The sequence below is a fragment of the Camelus bactrianus genome, chromosome 12 (assembly GCF_048773025.1).
Source record: "Camelus bactrianus isolate YW-2024 breed Bactrian camel chromosome 12, ASM4877302v1, whole genome shotgun sequence".
Classification (NCBI taxonomy): Eukaryota; Metazoa; Chordata; class Mammalia; order Artiodactyla; family Camelidae; genus Camelus; species Camelus bactrianus.
Window position 1 is genome coordinate 32693634 of NC_133550.1, and position 22575 is coordinate 32716208.

The 22575-nt window shown below is 34.3% G+C and overlaps 1 protein-coding gene across 2 annotated transcripts in view; it reads right to left on the bottom strand.

The window, feature by feature from the left end:
• Positions 1-6054: 6054 nt before the first annotated feature.
• Positions 6055-22575, bottom strand: part of HCFC2 (host cell factor C2) — a 41722-nt gene continuing 25201 nt past the window's right edge. The window contains exons 11-15 of one of the 2 annotated variants that reach the window (XM_010970446.3): positions 20001-20204; positions 19364-19437; positions 17315-17452; positions 15404-15589; positions 6055-14710 (exon numbers count right to left, since the gene is read on the bottom strand). In XM_010970446.3, the coding sequence (XP_010968748.2) occupies positions 14396-14710; positions 15404-15589; positions 17315-17452; positions 19364-19437; positions 20001-20204 (917 nt within the window). In that variant the 3' untranslated portion in view covers positions 6055-14395. Of the gene's footprint in view, positions 14711-15403; positions 15590-17314; positions 17453-19363; positions 19438-20000; positions 20205-22575 lie in introns of those variants that run through there. The other variant, XM_045507005.2, reaches the window with a different exon arrangement.

The window sequence follows — 22575 nt, forward strand, 5'->3', positions numbered from 1 at the left end:
CTCACTTTTTTTTTTGGTGGTAATTAATGTGAATATTTGGGGTTTTTTTAAATCAACAATTGCTCTTGTATAGTTTGCCTAAAAGGCACCTTAAGTGAATGTCATCCTGGAAGGACATTCAAATTTATGAGGGAGAAACAATTTCCCAGCTATAGGCTGAACAGAAACATTTACTTTGCCAGAAGGAATTTTGGGGACACAATTGGGATAATCTGAAGTTAGTAACTCCCTCACTACCTTCCCATTTAAAAAATAATCTTCATCACAGAAAATTCAAATAGGCAAAAAAGGGTGGTTAAGCAAAATCAACCATCATCCTACTATGTTACGACAGCCAATGTTAATATTTTGGTAAATATCATTTGTCCTTTTACTTTGCTAAATATGTATATTTTTATAAAAATGGGCTCATACTTGCATACTGTTTTGTATTCTGCTTTTTTCACTTAACAATATATTGTGAACATTTTTCCCAGGTCATTATACAGTCTTCTATTTTTATTTGTTTATTATTCTGTTGTATGGCTGAAACATAATTTATTTAATCCTCTATTGGACATTTTGACTATATACATCTTTTCACAGTTATAAACAACACTTCACTGAATCTTGTGTACATTCATGAGTGTTTCCTTCAAATAGATTCTTAGAATTGTTGGTTTAACAGATAAGCAAAAATTTAAGGCTTTTGATACATATATAAATGTATTTTTGAAATATCTTCCGTTTGATCCAGGCAGTATGTCATTATATAACTGATAAAAGCACTTGGTCTTTGGTTATCAGATTCTTTCTCCAAAGTTTAAAGATTGGGCTATATTTAAGAATCAAGATTAAAAAAAAGGAATTAGGGGGGTGTATAGCTCAGTGGTAGAGTGTAGAGTGCATGTTTAGCATGCATGAGGTCCTGGTTTCAATCCCCAGGACCCCCGTTTAAAAAAATTTTTTTAACAAATAAATCTAATTACCCTCCCCCCAAAACACAAACAAACAACAAAAGAAATTAGAGAACTTAAAGTTTTGTATCATTATATGTCAAGATAAAATTCTAAATTTAATAATCCAGTGGTAGTACTAAAACTATAGAGTAGGTAAAATTAGGTCAACTTTGGGTTAAATGAGCTTGAAACTTGGAAAGAACATTGGCATTCTGCATGTGTCAGATCCATAGTCTCCTTTTATGCACATGAGAGGCAGTGTTGGCTAAGTTGCATGGAATTGAATGTTACACTTTCTTCCTCCCTGGAACCTCTTCAGTATATAAGCTCCTACATTAACCTAAAAGAGTTTTTTTTTTTTTAAGAAATAATTTTGTACATGTTGCTTTATGAGTATCTAAGAGAGAAATGGGCTTCAGTAACTACCAAGTCATATATAGAAGAAGGGACTTAAGTAGCTTTTATCTATCCCCTCACTAACTCATTATAGCGGAGATGCTTTAGTCCAGAGGGAATTTTTTTGCTACCTTCCTAATGTCATATACTTGGGTATGATGACGTTTTAAGCTATTTGTATTTCTTTTCCTCTTAGAGGGTAGTATCAATGCAGTATTTTCCTTTCTTCAAAAACATGCCTTTTTGCCTGTTTTCCAGATTGCCTTACTGGGTTAAAGGAATACCAGTTAACTCCACGAAGGCCCACTAAAAGGATTTCACAGCAGTATCAGTTAGGCATGAAAAATGAAAAAAATAGTTTCTACCATTTGCCAAGAATGAAATCTTGCAATGCAAGAGTTTTTTTGAAAATGTATTTCCTCTTAGGGAAGGTTATTTTATCAGCAGTCCAAAACAAGACAATATTTGTTGTTTTATGTGATAAAATACATTACTCAAATAAGTGATACTGGGTAAGATCTATACCAAAACTTGTCTATTTTAAGTGTATATTTTTGGTCTGCCTGCATTAGACAATTTATATATTAAACATACTGAGTCATATAGCGTGCTAAGGAATAAAAAAAATAGAACCCTTCTAATTTTGTTTTCAAGGAGCTGTGCTATACTGTCCAAAAAATATTTAGCTTTAATTTATGGCTCCTTTTAGGGCTGGAAATATTACTTTGCTTAACTTCACCAAGTTTAGCTTCCTCTGGCTCATCCTGCTCCAGCCACCCTGGTCTCTTGGCTCCTGGTACCATGTTCTTTGCCTCTTCCCACCCACCGTGCCGTGGCTTTAAACACATATACTTCCCTCTGCCTACAACGTTCTTTCTCTTCCTCTGCCTGGCTAAGTCCCGCTCATCCTTCAGGTCTCAGCTTAAACTTCATCAGGAAGGCCTTTAAGACTTATAAAAACTCTGTACTAATCACCAAAAACAGAAAATAGCACCACCCAAAACTGAGTAGATTTGTAACAGCCTACATGCTGGCTGCTATAGCCCCTTGGATATTTCTTTCAAGATGTGCTGCTTTTTATACCTGATTTTAAGGATTTTAAAACCATAAGGCAGAATCCTTTCAAATCATGGGCCACAGGTGACACTGGGGTGCATTCATATCTCTGGCTTCTGGGCATCACCTTTCAAGATGTAAGCTTGCCTAATGATAAGGTTCCAGCTTTCCCAACTCCAGAGACAATTTCCTTTTGCATATTAAATAGATGCCTGTGCAAGGTAATGTATTGTAAGAACTCCTTTGCCAAGGTTAATGCCAGCAGGCATGCCAAATAAAGTCAGTAGAATATGTGCTGGCTCTGTATTAGTTTTAGGGGAGGAAATAACAAGTTGTTGATAGGTAATTCCTCCATCTTCCACAAAAATACCTAAGATGAGAAGATTCTGACACTAGTGTAAACTTTTGCCTCTTGTAAAAAGGTATAATTTAGGTCTTTCTTGAGTATCCTCTAAGAGCAAACAGTAACAGTTTTGTGTATTTTGCACCTGATTTACAGGGCTCAATTTCAGAATACATCTGAATGAAAGATACTTCTGAACCTTAAACACTGGGTAATTGGTTGAAAACAAGCTGCTAGGCAAAGACAAGTCACAAGTAGACAGTGCCCTTCAACCAGGACAGGTGTGCCAAGAAGGCCCATTCATGCATATCTAACGTCCAATACTAGGTTTACAAGAAACCAAATTCAAATCCTTTTTTTTGGACCAATGCCATCACTAATCAAAGAACACAAGTAATATTTGGGCTAACAGCCATTTAAGGAAATGGTGGAACCATTCCTTACTGTGGAGAAAGAATGTTACTTAAAAAGGTTTTCTGTACATTTCCAACCTTGCAAGTCGCAGCCCCATACCATAAATGTGCTGTCTTTCAGGAAAGTACAAAGGAGAGAACTAGGCATCCGATAATTCTGTGTAGACTACAAACTGTTATGTTTCCTACTCACATCAAGGGCAAATTTTAATTTAGACTTTCTAAGAATAAGGCAGTCTAGATACCCTCAGTAAGTCCTGGTTTAAAAAACCAAATGTTGAACAAGATGTAAGAAACAATGTAAATTAATATTAAATAACATAAAGTATCTTTTAAAACGTATCACTGAGTTCACATGAAAGTGTAAGACATCTGCAAAACTCTGAAAGTGAAGTGGAAACAGGAAACCTATGAGGTAAGCTAGCACCAAAGCCTGCTTTTCCCCAGACGGCTCTGTTGAACTCTGGAGACCAGAAGCTACCAGTAGTGGGGGGACTGGACATGAAGCTTGAGGCTCACTTAGGCTGAAGTATAGTCAGGCCACCACAGAGAAGTGAAGTGGGCAGCAAGGAACCTTGCCTGTCTCAATTTTGGTGCTCGGTGGAAGAGGATAAATTGCCATCACCCTCAAGTTCATAATCACTGGCTAGCTCTCAATGTTTGTGATCTGAAATCACAGAACGTTCCAGCTGATAAAGTGATCTCAGGTTGGTGTTTTGTAGAGCAACAAATTCTCTTAAGGATCTGAATTTCATTCCATACTTCAAATAACTCCTATTTTTCTGAGGAAAATAAGTTTAAGATATCACAAAACAAGGGGAAATGGCACCGCCAATAAAAAACAATTTATACAACACACAGTAGATTTGCCCACAAAGAATATTGGTAGCAACACAAGAAAAATTAGTGATGTATAAAGGAATAGAAGCATAGAAAATATGAATAAGGAGCAAAAGATTACACAGAACAAACAAGTACTTTTGTAAACCAAACATAACTCATAGGAAAAAATCATAATAATTAAAAATAAAAACCCAACAAAGGAAGGGAAAAACAAAGAAGAAAATGAGAAATGAAAGATAAGGCAAGAAGGGAGGAATGGACAAAAATTTTAAAAGAGGTGATACAATGAGGACCTAAAAACAAGTCCAAATCACAACTGTAATCACAATAGATATAAACATACTAAACTATCCATATTTTTTTCTGTGGCCTTATATTTTAACTGTGTCTCTTGCACACTTAAAATATGAGGCCAAAGAAATATCTAAGCTATTCCGATAAACACTAACCAAAATATTGCTATAGTAAATAAAAAGCCAAAAAGATGAAAGCAACAAGCACTCATAGAAAGAGTCGTTACATAATTATATAGAAAGTTCAGTTCACCAAGGAAGACAGAAAAATTCTAAATTGGTATGCAACTAAAAATAAAGCCAAAAGAAGAAGCAAATACAACTTCAAGAGAAATTGAGAAATCTACTTACCATAATGAGATCTTGAGCCTCTTTAGTAAATAAGGAATCAAGTCTGAGGTGAATCAGTGAGGAGAAGATCCGCACAGCACAACTAACAAAGTCTGAGCTAACGGACACCATACTCAACAACTGGAGATTCCCTACTCACCAGGTACACGTGGGGTACGTGTAAAAACTGATCACAGGATAAGTCATAAAGCTAGCCTCAAATTTCAGATAATTAAAATCCTACAGCTCAGGTTCTCTGGCAAAATGATCTTAGAAATACAGATTAAGACAACTACAATCCACCCCTAAGCACTTGAAAACATACTTTTAAAATAACTAACGGGCTAAACAGTCAAACCTCTGGAAGGATTAACAATTAAAAAAATGAAAAGGCACAAATAAACTAAAAGGAATGAAAAAGAATCATAACTACAGATGCTGTGGAAACTAAAATGATATAAAGGTAATACAAATAACTTCATGTTAAAAAATTTTAAGCTAGATGAAGTGGAGAAATCCCTAGAACTTACTAAATTTAACAAAACTGACTCAAGAATATAAAATCCTAATGATGCTACAACCTTTAAAGAAATGAATCAGTAGTTTAAAATCTTCTCTTAATGACCAAATGGCTTTAAAGACTAGTTCCAACCTTCCAGAAAATTGAAAAACTCATTTAATAAGGGTAATGTAACCTTGATACTGAAACCAGATGACAGGACAAAAAAGGAAAATTGTGAGCTGACTTCACTCTGGAACATAGAAGCAAAAATCCTAAATAAATATTGGCAAATTGAGTCCAACAATGTATTAAAATACACATACACCATGGCCAAATTCGGTTTATCCTAAGAATTAGATCAGTTCAGTATTAAAAAGTTAACTATCAAAATCTAATACACTAATATTAAAAGAGAAAACAATTCAACCATTTAAATAGATGAGAAAAAAAGCATTGAACAATTCAACATTCATTCATAAAAAACTATTAGCAAACTAGAAATAGAAGAGAGTCTCCTGAACCTGATAAAGACCATTTATGGGGGGGGGGGGGGAAACGAACTGAAATGTCGAAAGCCTTCCCTTTAAGTTGAAGCTAAAGCAAAGATGTTCACTATCAGTTCTTTCCAACATTGTACTACATGTCCTAGCAAATACAGAAATGTAAGAAGAAATTTTTTAAAGGTACAAGGATCAGAAAGGAAGAAGACTTCCACTATTTCAGATGATGCGATTATATAAAAAACTCAAAAAGAAATCTAGATACATTATTAGAATAAAAATTTAGCAAGGTTACTGGATCCAAAATCAACACATAGCAACAATGTGTCTATAATCAGCAGCAACCACTTAGAATAGAAAGTGTAATTTTTAAAAATTTATCACAGCATTAAAAATATATAAAACTCCTAGGAAGAAAACTAATATAAGACGTTAAGGCCTTTATGGACAAAAATTATTAAAGTTTATTGAGAGATAGTAAAAGAAAATCAAATGGAGAAATACACAATGTTTTTGGCTAGGAAGACTTATTGAAAAGATATCAATTATCTCCAAGCTAATCAACAGATTCAGTACAATTACAAAAGATAATACACAAACTGGGAGAAAATACATATAACATGTTTAACTGACAAAGGATTGGTATCCAGAATATATAAAGAAATCATATGAATCAATGAAAAAAAGACACACATCCAATAGAAAAATGGTCAAAAGACACAAATAGGTACTTCACAGAAGAGGAAACACGTTCATATACGAAAAAACAATTTCATTATCAATCAGAGAATACAAATTAAACCCACAGTAAGATACTATATAATCACCATCCAATTGGCAAATAAGATAGTCAAGATTAAGTGTTCACTAGGATATGGAACAATGACACTCAACCACTGCCAGTGGGAGCGTACTGATATAAATGTTTTAAAAAACAGTTAAGCATGACCAAGTAAAACCCACTTCTTAGAGCATCAATTCTCAAAATTTTGGTCTCAGAACCTCCTTACATCCTTAAAAGTTATTGAGGACCTCAAAGAACTGTTGTTCACATGGGTTATATTTATCAATATTTACCATATTAAAAATTAAAAGACATTTTCAAAACAAAAATACACTGGTACACACTTGATGAGCTATCAGAGTGATGATGTCATATATCTGGAAAATATTTAAACGTGAGAAATGAGAGTGAAAAGGACAAATAATGCCTTAGTATTCTTATGAAAATAGTTCTGCCCACACAGACTCCCCTAAAAGAGTCTCAGGGACCCTCAAGGCTCCCGGGGCCACAGTTTGAAAACAATTGCCCTAGAGGAACGCTTGCACACGTGCACCAGGAGACATGTACAAGAATCTACTCACTCCTCAAATATTTATTAAGCATCTACCATGTGCCAGCATTTTTCTAGACATTATGAATATTTAAACAGACAAAATTAGACAAAACAGACAAAATCCCTGCCCACATGGAGCTTACACTATAATTTGCAGAATGTTCATAGCAGCATCGTTCAGAAAAGCCCAAAACAGAAAGCAATCCAAATCTCCATGAACAGAAGAACAGATAAATAAATTGCAGTATAGTCATACAATGGAATACTATACAGCAGTGAAAGCAAATGAAATACAGTTACATGTATAAACATGGATGGGAATCTCAAAAACAATGTCAGAAAAAAGTCACAGAATACATACAGCATGATAGCATTTACACAGAAGTTCAAAAACAGGTAAATCTAAACAATATATTATTAGGGATACATACATAGATGGTAGAACCACAAATAAAAACATGGGAATTATTAACAGAAAATCCAGAAAAATGTTTACCTCATGTGGTGCGTGTAGAAGGAAGACAAAGGGAGGAATTCAAAGCATCTGAGGGCATTCTAGCTCTTGAGGTGAAGACTGAGTACATGCATGATCATTTTTTCTCAACATTTTAAAAGAAAACAGATTCTAGGTTATGTAATATATAATTTCATCAACAAAGAGAGAGAACATCTGATATTTCAGCCACTGCTCTGCATTGAAAGTCAGCCAATAATGGTAACTGGTGAGGAAGAAATACATAACAATATGAAAAAAGGAATGAATATGAGCTATTCTTCACAGAAGTTAACTAGGTTCCCAGAGAGTCAGGATCCAACGAGATGGCAGTATTATAGTACTGCTCTGCCAAGTTGGTTCAGAGTCACTGGCATGATTCTGGTTAATTGGTTACTTGGTTTACTGGGTATAATTATTTGTATAAAGCAGAGAATAAAATAATAGGTGATGCAAATCTCAAAATAAACTGCCAAAGACTGCCTCTTTACTGAATTCTGTTGACTTTCAAAAGTACAAATTCCCTTTGGCACATTCTCCTAATAGTACATTTATGTGTTAAGCAATCTAAAAATACTGAAAGTGTATGGTGGCTATTGACTGTTTTTCCACATTGATCAATTACAGGTGCCAGGTTGGTCACACAAATGTCAGAACAATTTTGCAATCATGTCTTTGCCAATCATGTCATCACTGGCAGTGCCATTTTGCAGACTAAACAAGGCGCAGTTAAGGTGCAATTTCTCCTGATTAGGGGACTAGCTATGAATTTTGGTATACAATTTAGAAATTTGGAAAAAAAAAAAAGATCTTGAAACACTGGATCCATCCCTTGTACCCACAGAAGACAGGCTAAAGTTATTATCTTGGGTTAGGAGTTGGTACAAGAGGTAGACCAGGCCCAGCAGCAAATGGTTGGCAACACATTCCCAGGAAACGGAGAAACAGAAAGTGTATCTTCAGGTCCAATTTCCTCAACTGAGTTCCAGACATTCAGAAATTTCCTGACATTTCTGTAGCTGTTTTCAAAATCCAATGCTACAAGACCCCAAATCTTACCCACATGTAAGCTGGAATGGACAATGCCACCAGGGGGTGCTATACTGCAACTGGTAGCAGGATGATTCAGATCAAGTAGTTGCTTGGACCACCAGAGCTCTCTGCCCACTCTCTTAACATGCTATGCTGCCTTAAGTGGCACACCCAAAACTGTGTTAAAATGGATGTAATTATTATGCCTGTAGCTTTTTCCTCCTTCTCCAATAAGAAACAGAAATTAGGAGAGAAACTTTCTCAAGCTCTTAGGAAACTCCCACTCTTTCTCTCCAGAGAGGCGGAGGAATGGATAATCCTCTTGGTCAGAGTTGGACATTTGTTGGACCATGCCTTACTAGTAGACAGAGTTACTTTATGTTCCAAAACAAACACTGGCTGCTACCTTTTATTTTTACCCTGTACATGCTCAGACATAAACGGTTCTCCTTGGGCCTTCCCCAATTCTCATGCTGAGGAATGAGGAATCCTTTAGCTTCTTGTCTCTGGGTGGCAAGGAGAGGAGGAAAGGGGAATGGGTAGAATGGAGAGCCATTTCCTTGTCTGCTATAGCTTTCATATCTGATATGCCACCAATTCCTACTTCTTGCACTTTTATCTTCAGGGAATATATGTAAATTCCCCATCATCTCTGAGGACTCTGAAAAAAACTTGTTTTGAACCAACAAAATCAAGTCAGGAAATAGTTCCTCCACAGCCTCAAAGCTATGGTTTCCTAGTCTTCTCTCTATACAAAGCCAAAGACTTCATAACCCTGAATTCTCAAGACTCGAATTTGAGGCTCTGGCAGGAGTGGTAGTCAGATTGTGAATCTGATGACCTTAAAGTATGAGGCCCTTGCCCGATTCAACTTATCCAAGACACCAAATATGAAACAAAAGAAACCTGCACTCAGTTTGATGACCTTGCTGAGATGAACAGTCCCACAAGTGGACATGTTCCTGATTTTAGTTCTCCAGAGGACAGGAAAGAAGCAAATTAATACTAATAAGGTATCAAAATCTATTTTCAATAAGGAGGCCAGTATAGCTTTTTCTTTCATCATTCAGTTTATAGAATTTATTGTTTCTCCCCAGAATATGGTAGTTCATGTTTTTCCAGGCATGATTTAAATTATAAAAAGGACTTTATCTGAGTTATAGAAATATATAAGTATAAGGACTCCCAACTGTAACTGGAAAACTAGGAAGAAAGGTGTGCCAATATCATCTTGTTTTCCAGTAATGTAAGAGTCCTTTGTCCTATAAGCTTAGAGGTGACAAGAGTGACCTGACTTGACACATAAGACTCCAGTGTGGTTCTAATGCTGGTGTTCTGCGTCCTCCAGCAGCTCCCCATGCTTACAACATATTAAATAGGTAGGTAGTTTTTTCGAATGTTAGACAACTGCCCATGGCTTTCCCATAGGGAAATCAGAGAGACTGACTTTGGAAATATTTTTAGCTCATTTTCCTGATCATCCAATGTTAAAAATCATTATCTACCAATGCCCACCAATCTCACTAAATGCTCAGATCTTTTTAGATCAAAGACTTCCTCTTGCAATCTAAACACACCCATATTAAATCCCTTTTAGCCTAGTAAATATGTGACATATCCCTTATTTATCCCAGGACTTCTCTTAGGAACCTAAGTAACAGCAGGGTAGGGTAACACAAAGCTGGGGTTTGTGTTTCCTCCAGAGGCTTATTAAATCTGCTCAAATCTCTTTCCTTTTCAAAGACTCCCTCCCATTTTGACCCAATTTTAGAAGGGGAGCGAGAATATGGAGAGAGGTGTAAAGGTGACAATTTTCTTTAATCATTTGCTAAAATATTTAAGTACCAGAATAAAGGGTTGATATGAAAGAGATATAAAGACTCAGTCTCCGTCTCAAAGACCTACCATCTGTCAGAAGAGGAGGAACAATGCTAACAAGTAAGGGCACAACAGCTTTTCAGCTGCTATGACAGAAGACTTAACAAAGGACAGTGGGGGCACAAGAAAAAGGAGTCAAATCTACCTGGAAATAGAGTATGTCAGGAAAGGCTTCATCAGGTCGGCAATTTACCTAATCTTGAAAATACGAATGGAGACAGGTGAGTGGGTTAAAGGGGACTGCAGACAGAGGAGATGCATAAAAAAACATAGAGAGCACATTATGACAGAACCTAGAAAAATGTGAAACTGTCAAGGGAGTGGTTAAAAGTTTCAAATGACAAGATTAATAAGTACAATGAAAGAATTCACCAGATTTGGGAAATGAGAAGTTATCCCTAACCTTTGCTACAGCCACTCTGATGGACAGAAGCCAGGCTGCTATGAACTAAAATGGGTGAAAAGCATAAATTAAAAGGAGATCAAAAAAAGGTGACAACAAGTTTAAGTCTCTTTCTTGGAGCCATTTGCCTTTTTACTTTCAAACATACTAGGTCAGCTGCAATAAAGGTTAGATAAGCTTTATATTTCTATCAGAAAATGACTCCCAAACACAATCCACTAACTTGTAAACAAGTTTTTAGACACAATCCATTCTTTATGAGACTGCCTATATTATTTTAAGTGATTGCTATAAAATCAACATTTCTACAGAGTTCCTCTGCCATCACTAGTTTTTCTTCCATGTAGTTCAAAATAAATAATAGTTGTAATTGGTTATAGTATAAAAGGTGCTTTATTTTATATATCATTGGTACACAATACATAAAACTGCCTAAAATCAGTCATGAAAACGTTAACTGTCGATTATACCTTAAATGGTCAAAGACCAAGTCTATTTTGTAATCTATTTCATTTATGACCAGATGACTACATTAATTTTAAATATTAATAATCTCTTCATATCCAATGTTACAAATTATTTTTATGCTACAAGTGCTGCAATTTTTAAAAACGAAAATATCTTCAGTTATAGTAGACTGTATCTCTAACCAGAACAAACTGCTGCTAGTCTATAAGTCTTTGAAATAATGGATCAACAGTTTCACCCTCTTACAGATGATTATATTTATGTAACTGGGTTATATGGCAGGGAGCCTCATACATGCAATCAGATTATTTCCATTTTTTTAAAATGCAATAAAAATGAGTTTATAATATTCTATTTCTAGTTAAGCTGCCAAACAGTTTACTAAACTAAAATGAAGCCAATGCAATATTTTAGAAAACTTAATTCTAAGAGCATGCAACATCAAAATCTTTTTACTACATATGTGAACCAAAGCTGCAGAGTCCAGGAAGAGGACTGTGGCACAAAGGCTTGTACATCTGAGTTGCTTATCCAGCAGGGAGGAGTAAATAAAGTAATTTGGTTCTGTGTAAATCCTCTTATGAAAGATATCTGCATGTTATATAGCCCACTGCTACTCAAAGGAATCTTCACTTAGAAAAATGTGCAAATCGTAAGAAGGTAAATGTACTTTTCTTGTTATTTACCCCAATCCATTCTATTCATAAACTCATAGCTCAAAGTTCTCTTATTAACTATTAATGTCAAAGCCACAGAGATTTCTCAATGGCATCTTTCAGTCACCAATCATTTATCAGAGAGATAAATGTGACTAGTACTTAATGTACAAATGCCAGAAAATGGTAAAGAATTGGCTAATTCTTAAAGTAAAAACATTTTAACAAATATCTTGGTATTGAAAGACTGTCTTTCTCTCTAGAAAATAAGACATATTTTAGAACCACAGGTTCATTGTCACCTCCTGGTCTAGAACACTAGAGGCATTTAAGCAAAGTTAACTAAACAAAATACTAATCAGGTATAAATGTATACGCTCAAACAAATATTCTATTCTTTGCTTAAAGTCAACTTATTCCTTGTAATTAAGAGAAGTGCTTCAAGATGCAAACTGTTAATTAATGCAGAGAATAAGGGGTTAAAAGTCAAACCTTTTCCTAATGAAGCAAACAGACCATTCAAATAATCGAGCTTGAAACAAACTATAACTCTCCATTCTTACTCTTTTTTTATAACTAAACACACACATATACACAACAAACCCTAGCATTTAATATGTGCAAAATTGCTTACCATTTATTTTAACTTTGGTTAAGTACTTCTTTAGCCTATATCAGACATATTATGGAAGCTATACAGATGATTACAAACATAATAATGAGGTAAGTTAAAATCCTACTAGTGCAAAAAGCAAGCATATGCCAAAAGCAAAGCATATGAGTTAAACAAAAGCAGAATGAAGCTCTCACCAAGGTAGGTGCTGGGATAATAAACCAGAGAAGCTCCTTGTAAACATTGTTTGTAAAATACACATTTAAAGATTATAGATTCATACAGCCACAAAAAAAGGTATTCTAACAACACCATAGTAGTGCATTTATTTTACCTTTAGAGTTTGGAAATCACTCATTACGTGTCTAACAGTCTGCATATTTTCTTCAAGAGAAACTTAATTAGTGAGACATTAATTACAAATACTGTAGTATAAAAATCCCAGTTCTTTACAAAAATTATATATTAAAATATTCTATACACTTTAAATTAGTAACTGGAACATACATACATATCAATTCTGCACAATTAAATCCATCTTTGCTGGGAGTATTATACATGAAGTTTGAGGACACAGCTACTCAGTCAACCTAAACTGGCATAAGGTTACATAGTATAAAAAAGATAGACCTGTGCCCTGCAGTTATTGCAGCTCTGAGTTTGAAATATCTTTTCTGGAATTATTGCTCTGTATGTTCATTTCAGATTCGAATAGGCAGTGGAACCATGAAATTCCTAAAAGGTTTGAAACAAGTTACCTGTAGCAGAGTATCCATAATGCCTATATACTCATCCTTAAGGTTGTAATGGAACCTGAGTAAGCTGTCTAATGCTTCTATTTCAGTTGTAAAAAAGTTTATACAATTTCGAGGTAAAAACAATGCAAAAATAAAACATTTAGAGCATTTACAAAAATCTTACAAATGTTTAAAACACTATTTCAAAACTTGTGTCCTGTTAAGGTGCTTCTTTCTTTCTGCAATAAGGAGGACATATACTTTAATTCTGAATTTTAAATTATGAATGTTTAAATTTCTGCAAAAGTAAAGTTAGATCCATTAAGACAGATGTTGAAATGTTTAGGGATATACTTCAGTTCTGACGAAAATACAGAATTTCAGTGCTGATAGGGACCTTACAGGTAAATTCTTTTAACGGTCTCATCTAACAACGAGGAAACTGAGGGCCAGATAAGTTAAGTGCTTTGGCCAAAATTCAATATACTCCAACATATCAACCTGGTATAAATCAAGAAAACCCATTAATCTTTTTGTATTTTGCCATGATTCTTGGAAAATGACAAAAGTTCAAAAGCAGAGCTTCTGAACTTGCCTCTTTCTTTTTTAAATTTAAGCCCTGTGCTAACTGTATATAAACAAAGAAATGAATCAAATGGCTACTAAAATTAGTATCACAAATATTATCTACTAGAAGATAGTTGTTAGAGGACCACTGCTCATTGAATAGAACAAAGTTAGAGGGAATACTCAAAGACAGGGCCTTTACAATGTAGAGAACATTTACTATATAAGACAGCACAGTGTACAACAGCCAGTTACTAGAATCATCTCAATAACTCTAGGATGACTGAGTTACATGGCCTTTATAAAAGATATTGGGGTAATAAAGCCTTCTAGCTTGCATCTTAATTTTACTATTTTCCTTTATAAAAGAGCTATAACTGTAAGGAAGAATCCATATACTAATTTTCAGAGAGGCTTTGCTTCTTTTCTATTTTTATTTGGATCTAGAATTGAGCAAATACATTTTAATAACAACTTACAAACTCAAATTCATAACTACGAGAAATACAGTCAGAGAACACTCTTTTAAATGACAAATCTTCATAACCAGTTACTAATAAATAATAATCACAATAGCTTCAGTAAAAAAAAAAAAATTCAATTTAAAGGTGCTTTTTTATTGTTACCTTGAAGCCATCGAACTTGTGTTGCTGGTCCATACCCCTTCTCATTCTTTGCTGATATCCTGAACACAATGGCAGGCCTGGATGTATAATCGATATGTGCATTTGCAAGCTGCCCAGCGGTCACTACACATGATGTCTTAAGACCACAATAAATCCTCATAAACACAAGCTGACTTGGATTATCTTGTATTTGTGCTGTGCGGATAGCCAAGTACGCTGAATATTCCAAAATATTTCCAGAAGGTGAAGTGGGAGGTTCCCAGGAAAGATGGATACCCTCAACATTCTTGAAGAGAGGTGGGGAAAAAAAAAAAACAAACAGGTAAATGTTCTAAAGTTTTCTCTAATATCACTTATTATGTTGAGTCTATCTTTAGAACACAAGATGCTTTTCACTGAAGTAACTGCATTAGGTGTTAGAACTTTTATTGCTGATTTTTAAAAACCTACCCTAATTGGATCTACACTGTTTAATTTATGCCTTTTAAAAAACACTGCTAGACTTAAATGTCTTCCTATACTATCCCAAAGAAGATAGTTACCTGAAAGTAGACTTCTCTTCTCTAAATAGAGGTAGGACCTTAGGATAAAATATAATCTAATTTCATGTGTTCTCTTAAAATTCTCTAGCACAAACTTTTTGGTTCCATAGCAACAAGAATAAAGTTAATATTAAGCTGCATACACAAATTTTACTGACTTTTTGTAATTTGGATGTTGTAATTATGCTTGAAATTTTGGTCCTTAAAAATATCACGAATGATTAGCAACAAATACTTACAAAACTATTAATCCACCCCTTTTAGTTATCGCTCATTTCATCAGACACTGTCAAAAATCTCTAAACTGGTAGTTTTACTTCACGTACAAAGTTTCAATAATTTAAACCATTAAGTCTTTATTATTGAAGTAGGGTCGATTTACCATGTTGTGTTAGCTTCTGGTGTATAAATCGTTAAGTCTTGACCTAATGTCTTACCTTTGAAATCCTGACTGCAGAAGGAGCTCCAGGGAAACCGGGAATACAAGTTTTAAATTCACTGATTTTGCTGAAAGGGCCTATTCCACAACCATTGATGGCAGCAACCCTGAATCTATATCCTGTGCCTGGAACAAGATCTTGTTTCTTAAGTAAACTGTAGTCAGGTACGTCTGCATTTCCTATCTAAAATATAATATATGCAAAAGTCAAAGAAAAGATGCAATTAATTATTTTTTCATTAAACAACAAAACTTTTAAAGAATGAATTCTATTTCAGGGTTGTAGTTCACATTATTTATTTTCCTCTTTCATACATGGAATGAATCCTCCAATACAAAAATAACCAAGCCCATAAACTGGTGATTCTTATCCAGAGGAAAAGTGCCTTTCCAGTCAAGAATCACTGGTTATGAAAAGAAATATAAGGATATTCTGCACATGAAGAGTATAGAGATAGAAATCTCAAAAGATTTACTGTCAAATGGGCTAGCCAGGAAAAACACCCTTTGGACATGGGCAAGCAAGTTTAATAGAAAAGGAGCAACTAGCATGTAGTACGGAGCATTTTAAAAATTAATATTCAGCCGATGCTAAATAAATGTTAAATTAAATAACTGAATTTCATGCTCTTGGTAGGAAGATAATAACATCTACAACTTGCTAATAATTTTTACATATTCTCCCTAAGTTTCACTACATCTCTGTGAGATAGGTAGCACCAATGTATCATTCTTTTTTTTTAAAACATTTTTTATTGAGTTATAGTCATTTTACAATGTTGTGTCAAATCCCAGTGTAGAGCATAATTTTTCAGTTATACATGAACATACATAAATTGTCACTTCTTTTTCGCTGTGAGCTACCACAAGATCTTGTATATATTTCCCTGTGCTATACAGTAAAATCTTGTTTATCTATTCTGCATATGCCTGTCAGTATCTATGTATCATTCCATTTTTAAGGGAGTTAGGTTATCTCCATTTCACACATGAGGAAACCGAGTCGCAGGAAAGGTTAAACAAGTGATTTGTCCAAGGTCACACTGTTGAGTGCTGGAACTAATGATTCAAACCCAAGTTCACTGGCTTTTACATTTTTTTTTTACTTTTGGGAAAAACAGATAGCTACTAGGCCCTTAGATATGGGTATTTCCATATATGTGAAATCAAACTATAGCCAGAAATTTTGTTAGGCATAATGCTAACAAATTGTTAACCAGGATGTCTATTTTTGTCAAGAATTAGAATTCAATATGAAAAAGAGGGACACCAGCAGTAATATTAAAGAAACTAAAATATAATGATAAATGACATATTCTCCATTTGTAAGATCTTTGGAAGATTCAGAATATATTTCTTTGGCAACTCCCTCTCTAAAACCCCCCATTTCAGAAAAAAAATTAGTTCAGTATGCTTTGGAGCTGTTATCTACTTCATAATTCTTAGAGGGCCAATGTCTCATATATATGAGGTCCTCTTTAAGGGGCTTCAAAATTAAGGAAAATTAGATTGTTTTTAATAGCATAGGGGCTTTTAAATTTTTTAAATTGTGAAGTTAGGAAGAAAAAAAGTTCTCAGTAAGAAAAAATGTTCTATTCTCTAAACACACCAGGTAACAAAATTAGAACTATTTAAAAAAAATCTTCATCTGTACTGACCAGACTATATTATTTATGACTGAAAATCCAGCTCAGTGATTGTATAAGATTTTTAAAGTAAACTGCTTATGATTTATTCTATAAAAAGAGCTTTAAAAAGAATACAAGATAACTAGATATATAGAATTCTCAATTACAAACTGTGAACAGATCCCAATTTCACTCATTCAAGTGACCTGAATCTGGATTATTTTAAAAATCTCATTCTTGAGGCTTATAACTAGCAGTGTAGAAAATATATTAATAGGTACCTTTGAGATGCTTTGCTTCCCTTTTGGCAGCAGATAAAACTGGCTCACCAAAGCTGTATTATTTTTAAAAATTCCTACATCACACCACTGTCGTTCTCCTGCTTTCAGTGTAGTCACTGGATTTGAAGGAGTCTCTTTCTAATTTCAGAGAAGGAAAAATGTGTATGAAGATTCTTATTGAACATACAAGAAATCTCAAGATTTAATAAGTCCATGCAGTGATCTATAAGTAGGTATATGGGTAAACACCACAACATTAATAGCTCATAAGTAAATAAACTCTTAACAGATTAGGTCAACTGACAAGTGAAAAAGGGATGCCAATTCAAACATAGGGAGTGACAGGCATTCTCCAAGTCAGTAGCTCTCTATACTATCAACCTAGTTGGAGTTAGCATGCTTTCCAATCAGTGATATGTTAAAATGCCAGCTGTTTTATAGAACATTGTCATTTCAGAGAATCTCTCAGAAAATGTAATAATCCCTTTAGTGTGACATTACAACTTGCTCCAAACGGAGCAAATAAGGAAAAATTCATTCCAAGCTGGCTTATTTCTAGATTCAAAAACAACTAGCAGAAATTCAGTGATCTTTGTACTTGAAATACCTGTGATTCTCCAAACCTAAAAGGAGAAAAAATGTTCAAAACTAAAATGCAATTTAAATATAATTTAGTATATACTAAAGAGGAGTAGATTAAACAGTTTTACATTTTTACCTTTGCTTTAAGACAAATAAACTTCCTCTACCTTAAGCTACTTTTAGTGATAAGTGAATTATACTTATCCCTGGAACTAACCTTTTTAAGCCATCTTCTTTATAAATGAGACAGTTTCCAGAAGCTCAAAACAAATGTGCACTTCAGTTATTTATTTCTGTCTTAAATATATAACAGCAGAGGTACATGCTTATAATTCACATTTATTTGTCATTTAGGCTATCACACATGACAAAGTAAGCTAGCTAGAAGAGTCTAAGGTTCTTTTAAAAAAGGAATAGCTTTAAACTTGTTTTCATTTTTAAAGTTGTAAAAACTCTCTTCAACAACTTTTATAAAACAACTGGCTCCAACTGAAATAACAGATACCATTCTAGCCGATGCACTGCAAAATAGATTTAAGAGGGAAAAAGTTCATTTTAGTAATTCTCTGAGAAGAATCTAAGAACAGTAAGACTTAACATTCTGGAAAGGTGAAAGCTGATGAAGGTAAATATATGACCAAATCCATAAAAATCATGATTGAATGAAAACTAAAATTATAGACTATTCTTGAAGATTCTAAAAGGTAAATTTTAGGTCAAAAACTCTTGCTCATAGCAGTGAAGTTGAAATGACTGATAATTTAAAAATCAATTAAAAATACACAGATCATACATATTATCCTTGTATTTATCAAATTAAGAAAATCTTAGTATATTTGTGAGGCACATTCCTAGTATTTTAAGTTTGGTACCAAGCAGACTGATTCTGGCCTTCCACACAACCACCCAACGTCAGAGATTATTGGGATACTCTACAGGTATGTCTACCTCAATACTGCAATCTTCTGCTGTTCCCCTATTAAGCAGCTAGCAATAAAGTCATTCAAGTTTTATGTTCCAAAACATGTCCTTTTACTCTTTAAACCATTAATGTAATTTACACATACATAGACACACTTCTGATTATAAAAGTAGCACATTTTATAATAGAAAAATATTGAAAGCATAAAGAAAGTAAAAATTATGTGTGGCCCCACAACCTGAAGAAAGCCATCTAAGCATTGTAGTGTAGATGTGTGTGGACTCATGCGAAGCATGAATGTATGCACTCTGTGTGTTTTTAATGAAATTGAGGACACAGTATATATACAACTTTTCATCCAGCTTTTGTCACTTAACATTACACTGTGAACATTTTCCTATTTAACCCTTCATTTCTCAGTCTATGTCAAGTCATTACTAGAGTACACCCAAGAGCCTTTTCCTGAATTCATGTTGAAGTTGCTCAGCATTTAAAGCATGTTTAGCCATCTGTAAACACATATCATCTTCAGGTCATATACTTACAGAAAATGGCATCGCTGCAGCATGTGACTCTACACGGCTGATCTTAGTTGCAGGCAGTGCACATGTTTCATCAACTAGAAATTAAATAATTCATCAGATAAGATTTACATAATCACTTACCAGACACATTAAAATATAATTTATAAATATACAAAAAATAGCCAGAGGGAGAAAATCACAATAATTAGAAATGTGGACTCTCTAACTTGAACTAGTTCACAAAGCTCATTTTTCAAGGGTTTGATGACTAGCTGGAACTTCAGAGAATGTTTACCAAAAATGAAACACAATTCCTGTTGCAAAAGAATAAAATGAGAATTTACAAAATCAGAAATCAATGAAGCTAGGAGAATTGTTACCCCACAGTATAGAACTAATCATTTCTAAGGAAAAAAAATTGCTGAATAAATTCACAGTAGGAAAGATACATTCTGATTGTATTTTAGTGTGTGCTAATTTAACTATTTTATGGAAGGTAGCAGAGAATATATTATATAATGATTTCAACTGAAATGCTTTATCTGTTTACATTTGATTCAATCCAAGATGAAATGCAATTCCCATCTAAAACAAATACGTTTGATGAATTTATATACAAAAATGGTTCAAAATACAGTATGTGAAACACATTTCAAACCTTCAGATTTGGTACTGAATGTTGTTAGTGAAGTTTCATCTTTAACAACTGCCCCATTTGTACTGGATGATTCAGTTTTAATGGTCTGCTGGGTTACCATAGTTTGTGCGCTGGAAACAGTACTGGATACAGAAGTTTCAGGGATTACTGTTCTTAAATCCAGGCAACTACTTAGAACACCTATATTTGCTGAAGTGTGAGGACCTAAAATTAAAGGGAAAAGATCAATTATTAACATAGTATCTGCAAGTAATTGTTGTATCTTATAGTTCTTTTCATACAATTCTTGGCATTTTCAATTTTAAAATAATAAACAAGAGCACTGCAAATGTCATTTATATGAATTAACTGTTGGGCATAAAATATTTAGAAAAATAAAGTGCAATCAATATATCCATAATGGATGTCCAACTTCTCAGCTCCTTCTTCCATTCTAAACACTGAATCTTTGTTCTTGAATTCTAATAAATCATAGATCAAATGGCCTTTCTTCCCATTTTAGGGGGAAAAAATACAGGTTATCTGGCATGAATGTCATCAGTTTTCTGCCTTCTCTTGTCCTAAACTAGAAATGTATTTATGATTGTGCCCATCCCCTGTCTTCTCTTCCATTTCATAAGACGAGCTGACCTTTCTCCTAAGGAAGTTTAATCTATCCTCTTGTGCTCCTGGTCCCATTCCTTCTCCCATATTTTGGGAACCTCTTTTATCTTTTTTTTTTTAATTAAAAAAATTTATTTTTTAGGTTCCTTTATTGTGTGTGTGTGTGCATATATATATATATATATTTTTTTTTTTTTATTGAAGTACAGTCACTTTACAATGTTGTGTCAATTTCTGGTGTATATAGCACAATGCTTCAGTCATACATGAACATACATATATTTGTTTTCATATTCTTTTTCACCACAAGTTACTACAAGATATTGAGTATAATTCCCTGTGTTATATAGAATAAACTTGTTGTTTATCTATTTTATATATGTTAGTATCTGTAAATCTCAAAGTCCCAATTTATCTCTTCCCACTCCCTTCCCCTCCCTGGTAACCGTAAGTTTGTTTTCTATGTCTGTGTGGACCCTCTTTTATCAATCATTCCTTTTTCTTCAGGGTTTTCAAATTCTTCAGTAGTTTTGGCCCTCAGTCTACAAACATTATCAAGTCTCATTATCAAATCTCTCAAGCATGCATCTTCCTTGACCCTACAATCTTCTTTAGTTACCATTCCCCCTTGCTAGTTTGCTTTAGAACAGTCTCTGTAGACTCCCCTGACTTCCCAATTTTGATTTCTAGCACACTCTAATGAAATAGCTCTGAAAAACATCAATGATTTCTAAGGGATACTTTTCAATTTTCATTGACTTCACCTTTCTACAATGTAAACAATGCTGACCACAGACCCCTTTTTGAAGCTATTTCTGTCTATGACTCATATTCCACAATATTAAAGACTTACTATCTACTAGACATTTTTATAGTGGTGAGACAAAGCAGGCATGGTTCATACCTCATGAACTTAACAGTCATTTAGTAGAGACAACATGCATACACAATCAATGTATAGGCATAAATGGTGATGCCCACTACGGAGGTAAAAAAAATATATCAGTCTTTTTGTTTTTTTCCCTAACCTTCTTGGAACCCCTTTTCAGTCTCTTTAGCTGGCTTCTCTTCTTCAAATGACTCTTTAAATCCAGGTATTTCTAAGCCCTTTCTTTTCTCCCTTTACATATTTTCCTGGTGCCTTAACTACCATTCACAAATCATACATCTCTCAAATACATATGTCCCAGGCATGGAGCCTGGTCCTGAGAACTGAACAAGTCAGGCAAGGTCCCTGGTCTTATGGAGGCTGTATTTCAGATCCTATTAACTTCTAAATTTATACTTCCAGCCAAGAACTGCCTTCTAGACTCCAGATCTAAGTATCTAACTGCCCACTAGAAATCTTTACCAATATGTTCCTCAAGGGCCTCAAAAACAGTAAGCTCAAAGTTGAACCTATCTTTCTTCCAAATCTGCTCTTGCTCCTATTTTTCCTATCCTGATGAGGAGTATCATCCTGCAATGAGTGTCCAATCCAGAAAACTGGGAATCATGTTCAACTCATTTTTACTTCTCATATTCACCCACTTTCTAAGGCTAATAGGTGCTACTTTCTAAAAGTCTCTGAACTTATGTATTCTCTCCTCTCCATCCCACCCACTGCTTTAGTCTTTATGCATCTCTTGGAGTCCTTAAAGAACCTCCTAACAAGTCACCCAATCATTTCCTACTATAGTTCTTCCTGCTGGTGAGGCTAGAATGCCCTTTCTGAAACAAAAACCAAACAAAAACTAATCATGTCACACTTTCCCTTTGAAATATACCAGCTACTCTAACCTACAGAGAAAACGCCCGATCTCCTCTTGTTAACTTGAGACTGGGTAGCCATTCAGTCACACACTTAAATGTCTATAATGTGCCAGATACTGTCATTGTACAACCACTCTTGCTTCCCCATTTGCCTAATGTTAATTTTAACCAAACTGCCTTACAAGTAGGATTTCAAGTGCATTGAAATTCTGAAAGCTTG